The sequence below is a fragment of the Pipistrellus hanaki genome (genome assembly GCF_964339955.1).
Source record: "Pipistrellus hanaki genome assembly, chromosome: 13".
Lineage (NCBI taxonomy): Eukaryota > Metazoa > Chordata > Mammalia > Chiroptera > Vespertilionidae > Pipistrellus > Pipistrellus hanaki.
In genome coordinates, this window is record NC_140515.1 from 18,910,084 (window position 1) to 18,920,411 (window position 10,328).

General features: G+C 55.7%; 1 protein-coding gene across 3 annotated transcripts in view; it reads right to left on the reverse strand.

The window, feature by feature from the left end:
- The window catches only part of FLNB (filamin B), a 139,870-nt gene extending 129,779 nt beyond the window's left edge, over positions 1-10,091 (reverse strand). For 2 of the 3 annotated variants that reach the window (XM_084901586.1, XM_084901584.1), the window contains exon 1: positions 9,614-10,090. In XM_084901586.1, coding sequence (XP_084757712.1) covers positions 9,614-9,905 — 292 coding nt within the window. In that variant the 5' untranslated portion in view covers positions 9,906-10,090. Of the gene's footprint in view, positions 1-9,613 lie in introns of all 3 variants that reach the window. The other variant, XM_084901585.1, reaches the window with a different exon arrangement.
- Between the last annotated feature and the right edge of the window lie 237 nt (positions 10,092-10,328).

Consider the following 10,328-nt stretch of genomic DNA (forward strand, 5'->3'; position numbering starts at 1 on the left):
TGACCTATGAACCAGGAGGTCATGGTTTGATTCCCGGTCAGGGCCCATGCCTGGATTGCGGGCTCGATCCCCAGTAGAGGTGTGCAGGAGGCAGCCGATCAATGATTCTCTCATCATTGATGTTCCTATTTCTTTCTCCCCCTTCCTCTCTGAAATATATATATGTGTGTGTGAACTATATATATGTGTGTGTGTGTGTGTGTGTGTGTGTGAACTATATACATGTGTGTATGTATGTATATATGTTCCCCTTGGAGACAGGGCCTGCTCCTGACCTCTGACCTGCTTTACCTCACCAAAGGAACAATCACTTTGTTCTTGAGCAAGAAACACCAGGCCCCCACGGAGCTCCCGCAGGCTGGCTGCAAAATACCAAGTAACTCCTGTTTCCCTCGCACATCTGATACGTCGCTTCAGGGAAGTCAGGGTGACTCGCACAAGCAGCGCAGGGCCAGCCCGATAAGAAGGTGGTTGTGCTCCTGGGGGAGCAGGGGAGATGGAGGAATCTGATCTTGCCTCAGCCTCCACAGGAGGCCCGCCTCCGTCCGCCTGGGTCACAAGCAGCCGACAGTAACACAGTCCCTATCGGCCAGAAGGAAAGCTGACTGCCCCTTGCCTTTTTAAACCTTAAAACCTGGATTTATGGGCCGCAGCACATTTACATAGTCCCCGCCACACATCCCCACCCATTTCCCTATAGCTCAAAAGCCAACATTCCACCACTGTGCTCCAAATAATTCCAACCTCTTTGGTTGCCTTTATATCTGAACGGAAATTCCAGAAAAGTTGTCTGGCGTGGCAAAAAGCTGACCGGCCTTATGAAAATACCCAAGAAAGGTGACCCATTTAGTCAAAAGAGCTTTCAGATCTCCATGAGAAAAGGAATTCATGCCAGCATAAAGGGCCCTCAGAGAGGGAGAACAGGAGTGCTGTGTTAACGCCCAGACCTTTCACCACGCAGCCCGCGCTTCTGGGGAGCGGAGCTCCGAGTGGGCCGGCCCCGGGCCGCCTGCTCCCAGCGGGAGGCTGCCGGCGAGGGGCGTGGGGACGTGAGTTCAGCTCCGGTGCACAGCCCGGGGCGGCCCACAGGCTCCGTGGAGATGAGCGGGGAGCGGCTGCCTGTGCCAGGCTGGTGGACTGATGGAGGCCGAGGGCCAGCCAGGAAAGAAGGGTTCTGCTCACTGGCAAACGCCACCCAGCACACGCCCCGCCGGTTCATGTTAAAAGGTCGCGAGGGGAGGTCACTGGCAGAGCACAGCGGTGCCAAAGGGCTGTCACCGAGGATCTCCGGACACAGCCGGCTCACAGCAAACCCCTCCGTGTCCCCCAGGGGTATGCGGTGAGCCCCACGGGGCTGCAGCCAGAGGGACCGCCAGGGGCACCTCCTCCTCCTCACCTCGGGCTTCCAGGCCTCCCAGAGGAAAGCCCTCGCAGCCTGTCCCCCCAAAGCTGCCTGCAGCTGGTCCCCACGGTCCAGACCCGCAGGGAAGCCCCTGGCCCTGGGAACCACACGCAGGCAGGGAGAGGCCTCGAGAGATGCCTCCAGAACCGGGGAGGAGGCCCCTTACAGGTCTAAGGCGCCGGGAAAGGTGAGGCAGATGGGCCAAAAGCAGTTTGGTTTTATGGTAGGAAAGTCCACATTGCTCTGACTCCAATGAGTCAAGTTTCAAGCAAAATAAAAAACGAACAGAACTAAAGCAGCAGCGGCACATCCCCAGTGGGGAGGGGGGTGTGCAGGAGGCAGCTGATGGATGTTTCTCATCGATATTTCTGACTCTCTATCCCTCTCCCTTCCCCTTTCTGTAAAAAAAAACAAAAACAAAAAAAACAAACAAACAAAAAAAAAAACCACTCAATAATATATTTTTTTTTTTTAAAAAAGAACTAAAGCAGTGGCAAGTCTCTCACGGCAACAGGTCTAGTTTACAAGTGTGGAGCCCGGCTCTGACATTGAAACACACTTCACAGCGTGATGCAGGCAAGCATCCACGCCTGGCACGTGAAGTGAGGCAGGTCTGAGCGTCCGCATTCTCCTCTGTGAAACGGGAGAGATGTCAAACCACAGCCGGCGCAGGGCTCCTGGTGAGGATTGGACCAATAAAGGCAAGGCACCGGCCAATGCCTCGCAGGCAGCAGGGGCGGGGAAATCCTGGGCACTGTGTTTGAGATGGGTGTGCCCGCCTAGCTGCTCGGCACACACAAGGCGTGACCAGTGGGCTCGGTCCCGAGAACGGACAAGGACTGCGCAGGAGGAAGACTGCCCTCCTCGCCAAGCTGGCTACCTGAGCCAGGTTTTAACGGGGAAGGAAGGAAGTCGGATGCTCTGTCAGAATAATTCAGTCTCAGGGCCGGTCTTGGCTAAGTGAAACACCAAACTGCTTCTTCGCTTACAGCGAGCACTCAGGAATCTTTCTGACCAAGGGCATTCCGCGGCACAGGGACTTGTCAAAAGGGGATCAGGGAAGGCACACGCTCTTCGGTAAATTTTGTAACCGGACAATGAGCATTAGTAACATTTCATCGAATTGTTTTCATAACTGGACAGTGTGCAGGAGAGGTGACAACCATCTATCTGTAACTTATCAAATGAATGCATTTAAGGCAACTGCTAGACGGCTCTCGGAGCAAGGGCAGCAACTTCATAGAGAGCTCGGTATTTTTCTTGCAAAACGAAAAGGAAAGGAAAACTTGATGCTAAGTGAGCATGACTAAAATGCCCAATAATTCCATCCTTTCTAAAAGGAAGACCTACTCTCACCTACTGTTTTATCACTTTAGTCATAAAGAGAGCCACTTGGTTTTCTAATCATCTTTCCCACGAAACTCTCTCCCTACACATGCACTCGGTTTCCCAAGAAAAGTGGCCGAGGCACCTTAAAAACACAAGGCCCCTTCCCGGGCCCCAGAGGAAAGCGGTGCTGGTCATTATTGGTGGTGATTGAGCACGTTTAATGAGTAACTGGGTTTACAACAGTAACGTAAGATGGCTTCTGGCAGAACGAGGCAGTTTTCATCGTCATAAGGGTAGGAGGTAGCAGGCATTTACTAGTAGATTGTAAGGGCTCTCTCCATCAGATTTATTTGGTTCAACTTGCTAGAGGAAAGGATTATAATTCTATCCAGCTCCTTAACTAAGGTAACTACAGATGAAAACTACATGCAGAATAGCAATAGGGGGAGAAAAGGAAAAAGGAAATGCAGAAACACAGGCCTTCGGGGCCTCCCAGGAGGTAGGGTACACGAACTCCAAGGGCACACGAGATCATCCATCAGAGCACAGGAAAAGCCAGATCTTACATCTGGGTTTGTCAGCCGAAGAGGAACTAGGCTTTCCTAATGTTTCATACACAGACTGGCAGTGCTATAGGTATACAGCTTACACATACACACATGTGAGGAAGGGGCACGTTCAGAAAGTTTGGAAGGAATGATTGAAGGAACAGATGATCCATGTCAGCTGGGTTCGCCTACCCTCCCCCAAGCTCCTCGAGGAAGATGCTCTGATGCCCATCTTCCCAGCCTCAAGAGTCCCTGTGAGTCAGTCCCTGCCTACCTCTCCACCACCATCAGCCCCCACCCCACGCCCACCTCCACCTGACACTCTTCCACTCCTGTGTTCACCTGCCTAAGTCTAGTCAGGCTTCAGATCTCAGCTTACCTGGCCACTCCTCCCAGGAGCCCTCCAACCACCCAGCCCCCTCCGGCCTGAGGGAGGCCATCCTCTCACAGCTGGGTCTGCAGAGCAGACAGCAGCAGCTAGAAGCCGGCCCTCGGCCCGGACCTACTCAATGGGACTTGCCTTTTTAACGGTCTCCAGGTGATTTGTGTGTGCCTCTGAGCAATGTGTGACACAAACCAGGGACATGACTCTCATTATTCCTGTGGCCCTTGAAGTTCATCTCATATATATATATATATATTTTTTTTTTAATTGACTTCAGAGAGGAAGAAAGAGGGAAAGAGAGAAATATTAATGATGAGAGAGAATCATAGATTGGCTGCCTCCTGCACACCCATCACTAGGGATCAAGCCCACAATCCAGGCATGTGCCCTTGACCGGTATTAAACCCGGGACCCTTCAGTCCGCAGGCCGACGCTCTGAGCCAAACCAGCAAGGGCACAGTCTGCCTTCCATACACTTGTTGAATGAGGAGAGGAAGAAAGAGGGATGTGGGGAGGCATCCTCGCCGGAGGTGAAGGGAAGGGAACAGCCATCACACCAGAGGACAGCGCAGTGGGAGGACTGGCTGAGAACAGAGGGAAGACAGTCCTGGACTCTGGTTCAAAGACACAATAATGTCACTAATGAATACGCCAGCACCATGCGGAGGCTTAACCTAATCAGATAGAGTGCTCTCGCCAGCTCTAAGCTACGAACTATTACTCTCCTCCATTTTACAGGTGGGGGAACAGGCTGAGAAAGGTGAAGGCAGTGGGCCAGAGCTGCACAGCTGTTAGGTGGCAAGAGGGGATTGGAACCGTGGCAGGCTAGCTTCAGGACACACACACACACACACACACCCCAAAACTCGGCTGTATCTAGCAGAGCCTTGTATATGCAGTCCTGGAGGCCACTTATAGGGAAAGCAGGATGGGGTACCTCTGACCGAGGAGCCACTGCAGGCAGGGCCCAAAGGCTCATCCTGCAAGGAGCCATTCTCCACTAGCCAGCGACACCGCCTCACAGCACAGGCCCAGGACCGGGCAGGGACGGGGAAGTGCCGAGAGACACAATCTGGCTCCGAGTCAAAGCCCTCCTTCCGCACAGACTCTCCAAGAATGAAGGCGGCTGCTGACTGGCACGCTGGCTCCGGTCGCTGGAGGGGCTCCGCCGAGGCCCGGCTGCCATCTGGAAGTGATTTGGCCCAGAGATTCCTGAGTGGGGTGGGAGGGTGGAATGGCCAGCTACCCGTCCAGCTCTCGGAAACAAAGCTGTTGTGAATGGGCCCGGAGGCAGCCGTCACACCGCCAGGGGTCACCTCCTTCCAAGGAGGGGCACGCTCTGGGCAGTCCGTAACCCCAGGAGAGCAAACAGAGTCAGCACCAGCCACGCAAGCCCGTTCGGCGTGCACCCCCCCCCAGCGTGACTCCTGAGAGGGTTCTTGGATGGTACCTGCCGTATTTAACAAACACTCACAGAGCACTTGCCATGCGCCACCAATTGACCTAAGCACTTCTTTTAAGTGTTAACGTGTTTAATTTTTAATAGAGATAGGTGCTGTCCCCATATTAGCGATAAGAAAACCCAGCCCTGGCCAGTGTGGCTCAGTGGACAGATCGCCGGCCTGAACTCCAAAGGGTCTGGGGCTCAGATTCCCAGTCAAGGGCACGTCCCTGGGTTGTAGGTTCTATGCCCCTCCTTGGTTAGGGAGCACGCCAGAGGCAACCCATCAATGTGTCTCTCCCACATCAATGTTTCTTTCTCTCTCTTCCCTCCCCCTCCCGCTCTCCCTTCCACTTTTTCTAAAAATCAATGGGAAAATATCATGTGTGAGGACGAAAGAGAGAGAGAGAGAGAGAGAGAGAGAGAGGGAGGGAGGGAGGGAGGGGAGGGAGGGAGGGAGGGAGGGAGGGAGGAGAGAGAGAGAGAGAGAGAGAGAGAGAGAGAGAGAAAGAAAGAAAGAAAGAAAGAAAGAAAGAAAGAAAGAAAGAAAGAAGAAGAAAGAAGAAAGAAAGAAAGAAAGAAAGAAAGACAAAACAAAACCAAGGCACAGAAGTGTCTTAATTGCTACTTAGCAGTAAGTGGGATTGGAACAAAGAATTATTGCTCTTAACAAGAGCCACCAGGGCACAGAGGACACTCATGTGTTACTTGTTGCAAATGGCCCCAAACTTGTTAATTCTGACAAAGCATGCTATTGTGCTGGTTACTTTTTAAACATTCTCCGGCAGGAACTATATTGCCTAAATGGCGCACTGGCATCTTGCTAGGTAATTCGGAAGAGTAGAATTCAGGATTAGTTGTAGTTATTTTGGTGGGAGTGGGACAAAAGGAAGGAAAAGGGCGAAGTGGCCCAGTGGCCCACCCCCCTGGGAACACGCACCCACCTGCTCTGGGCCACTAGCCTGGCGCAGGCCCTTTAAGTAAACATTAGGGCCATACCGCATCCTCTAAAAAGGCAAAAATTCATTTATTTTTTTCTGAGGAATCAAACCAAAACACACCACCCAAACTTCTAGGCAGCCTTGATTTGTCATTCCTGGGCTTGGAGACCCCTTTTTCTCCAACTTGGCTGGCCTGCCCAGTGTCAGAAAGGTTTTTGGAAAAACAAGTAAATAAAACTGCCAGCTCTGGCAGGCTGCTAGAATTAAATATGCTGAGGCCTCACTGTGAACTGCCCAGGATATAACAAGAAAATGAAGAAAATCTTTAACTTTTGGATGGAGCCTCGGATGGGCCCGCCTCGCCATGAATTGCAGTTGTGAATAAACAGCCAGGGCTATCTTTCGGTGAATTCTGAGGAGAAAAGCCACAGTCCTCTGGTGGCTGTTGACCTTCCGTGATCTCAGAGCGGGGTGCCTGTACTCTAATGACTACCAGCATGCATACTGCTGAGAGCATACGAAACTCTGTATTCATTCAAAGACTCCTTCCCTCATCCAGATGATGGAGTAAGACACCATCCACTGGGTAGTTCCCATCCCCCGGCCCCACCCCTGAAAAACATCAGAGAAAACAGAGCAGCCAGTCCCCAAACAAGTTCACCTGGACACAGGATGGAAGCTGCAAACTGATTCTGCTCACCTCTAGACGCGACTCTGACCTCAGGGATCCTTTGTCATAGGTCAGAGGACCAGTCCTCTCACTCATCTAAGGCCTGGGGATCCTCAAGGCCGGAGGCTACCCCAACACCCCAGACTTAACAGCCCTGCTGCAGGGGCTCTCTGGTCAGGGGAGAGGGGCCGTATTTGCTCATTTCTGACCCTGGAAGGCAGGTCACTGAAGGCTCAATTCAACGGGGTAGACCTGGATCCCAGTCACCATTTACTTAGCAGGTGACCTCTGCAACTTATTTCACTCTGTCTCCTCACCTTTAACCAGAGATAACGATACTAACAGGTCACAGTTGTAACAGTAACCATCTCCTAAGCACCTGGTCAGGACTGGGACAAGCCCGTAGGCCTCCCATGACTTGCTGAAGCAGCTATTATACAGACAAGGAAACCACTTGAGAATTCAAGGTGGCGATCAATGAGGTAATTAACAGAACACCTTCCCATGCCCCCAAATCGGAGCTGGTGTCCATCAATGTCAGCAAGGCAGCAGCCACACAGCTAAGCAGTGAATACACAGCTCGTGGGCTCGGTGTGACTTTTTCCTTCAGGGCTCTTACCCAGGCCTGGCCCAGGAGCAAAGGCAAGAGGCCTCGGGCTTTACCCCCACAGGAGTCCTGGCACCTGACATTCCTTCCCCCTCTCCAGAGGCTGGAAAACCTGTTTGCTTCTAATCTTTCTGGGAGAGCAACGAGGCAGCCAATGACAGGACTCATAAATGTGGTAGCACCCTTTGACCCAGGCATGCTACTTTGGGGAATGTGATCCAAGGAATCATTTAAAAGGAGAAAATAAAACAATGTAACTTGTGGGAAGAAGCTGCCCACAGCCCTAGGCCCACAACCAGGGAAGGGGAGGCTAACCCTGGAATGCCAGCAGAATGGAAGGCCCGATGGCCTGGTGGGTTCAGGAATGCAAATCGAGAAGATGGAGTAGAAAACTATACCGAAGGGGCCAGACAAGGGCCAGACAACGTCTAGAAGGAGGCCCACGCTCGGGGCAATGATGGAAGCCAGACTGGAAGCAGCTGCAACCTCTGCAAACAGTGGGTAAATTAGGCAGCCCAGGATTTTCTGGGGCTGTGGTTTGGGTTTTTCATTTGTTTTGTGTGGGTTTTTTGTTTTGTTTTTTTAAAGAGATTTCATGTCATGTTTGGATACTCCTGGTTTATGTTAAGTTTCTTTGTTCGGTTAATTAAATAAATACACATTTAAAACAAAGAAGGAGGGACCCCCGTCGAGCCCAGCCAGGCCTTGAGATTCCTCAGAGGGGTCGCTGGTTTCTGAGAAGGAAAGAATTCCGGGAGAAGGCCACGGTTCTCTCCCCCGGTCACAGGCAGGCAGATACGAGAGCGTGCCACCCAGCCTCCCTCTGCACGGAAGCCACCCTCACAGCGAGGCTGGCAGGGCGGTGGCAGCAGCCTGGGCCCGGGAAGCAGCCCTACCTGCCAGGACAGGTGTGGGGGAGGGAGAGAGGGGAGAAGGGAGGAGCTCAGCCTAGAGGGAACCCCCTCGGCTGGAGAAAGTCCCAGCAGCCACACCCACACTTTCTTCCTGTCCTGGGGGTCACCAGAAGGCCTGGTTTCCTCAGGAAGAGACCTAGACCCAGGCCTGGGCCCAGGGCCAGCACCTCTCCGGCAAGACACTCACTTGGCAGAACGTACACATACAATGTAAATGCACACACACACACACACATATATGCACACACGCGCGCACACGCTCCCTCTTAGCACACACATGTTCCCTATATGCACATGTGTGACAGCCCTCCCCTCGGCAGCCTGTGTCCCTCCTGGAAGTCCTCCCCTAGCCCAGGTCCTGGTGGGGACCTCACCCTCATTCTTCCTCCCCAGCTCAGGGGGTGAGGGACAAACACCAACTCCCTGCCCCCTCTCTCAGGAAGACCCCGGTGTGGGGAGGGCGGGGAGAGGAAAGCAAAGTCTCCTTTCATTGTCGCCACTTCCTTCAATTCTCCGCTGGACCCTCACGCTTCCACGGCTTGGGCGAGCGATTTAATCCCCTGGACTCGCTCCGTCTGCAAAACGGACCTAACGCTCCAGCCCTCCAGCCTGCAGGCTGTGGAAGGACCGAGATAGCCAGAAGGCTGTGGCCGCAGCGCTCACTGGTTTGGGGTCCCCGCAGGGCGGCCGTTCCCATGACCACCACCCTCTCTGCATTGTAGCCTCAGCCTCCAGAGCGGCCTCCTCCGGCGGCGCCGGCCAGAGCCGCCCTGGGAGCGAGCGAGCGAGGGCGACACACCCCCTGCGGCTCCCCTTCCCACCGCCAGGCCCACACCCACTCGGAGGCGGCGGGGGCGGCACCGGGTCCGGGCTCCACCTGGGCGGGGCGGCCTGGGGCGCGGAGAACGGTGCCTCCCCGTCCGGCCTCAGCGCCAACGCCCATTCGCACCGGCCTGGGCGCAGCGGGGCGGACGCTGGCGGAGCAGCGGCCGAGGGTCTCTGAACCCCCGGGGACAGCAGACCAGGGGTTTCCAGCCCCCCAAGTCCCGGCAGGGGCATCCTAGGTGCAGAGACATGCCACAGCCCCACCGCTCCCCGTGTGCGGCCCCAACTCACATCCTCAACCCGCAGCTCTCCAGGGACCCCCGCCAGGACGCACGGCGGGGAGCGCTGCGGGGAGCTCTCATACGAGGTCCCAGCCCAGGGGGCAGCACCATGGGGGGCGGGGAGCCTAGGTCTCGTGTGTCCCCACAGCCCCGGGGACGACGCCCCCGGCCGCGAGAGGGAGCGGGTGCGCGGCAGGAAGCCTCCGCCGCCCGCAGGGGCGCGCGCGGGGTCCGCCCGCCGCCGGAGCCCGGCCGGGACGGGGCACTCACCGATGGACACGAGCTTGATGTTCTCCCGGTCCAGGAACTCGAGCGCCACGGACACGTTCTCCAGCTGCATCTGGCGGAAGGTGGGCCGCTGGTGGTACTTGCGGTACATGCGCTTCTGGCTGAGCACCTCGAGCAGCGCGATGAGCCGCAGCCCGTCGCTCAGGTCCGTCTGCAGGTTCCCGATGCGCTTGTTCACGCACTTGAGGTGCTCGTTGCACCAGCGCGTGAAGGTGTTCTGCTGGATCTTCTTCCACGGCGCGTCCTCCGCCAGGTCCTTCTCGGTGACCGGCATCCTGGCGGCGGCGGCGAGGGCGCGATGCGCGGCGGAGCAGCTGGGGACGGACTGGCGTCGGAAGGCCCAAGAGCCGGGGCGGCGAGAACCCAAGAGCGTGAGGGGCAGTCGGACTCGAACTCGCTCCTACCGTGGCCGCTGCCGGGGCTGCTCTGTGGCCGCCTGCCCTTGGCCGCGCGAGGCGGCTGGCCCCGCGCCTGCGCACTGCGCCGCCCCGCCCCGAAGCCCCGCCCCTTCCCAGCCCACCGGCGGGAGCTCCCGGACCACGGTCGCCCCCTGCCGCCCCAGGTGGGCACTGCGCCCCGCGGCCTCCGAGGAGCCCTGCTCCTGTGGGAATGGGAGTCAGGATGGAGACCCCCAGATACTGAAGAACGTCACCGTCCCGGAATGAGGGGACGTGCAGAAGCAGGGAAGTGGAGAGAA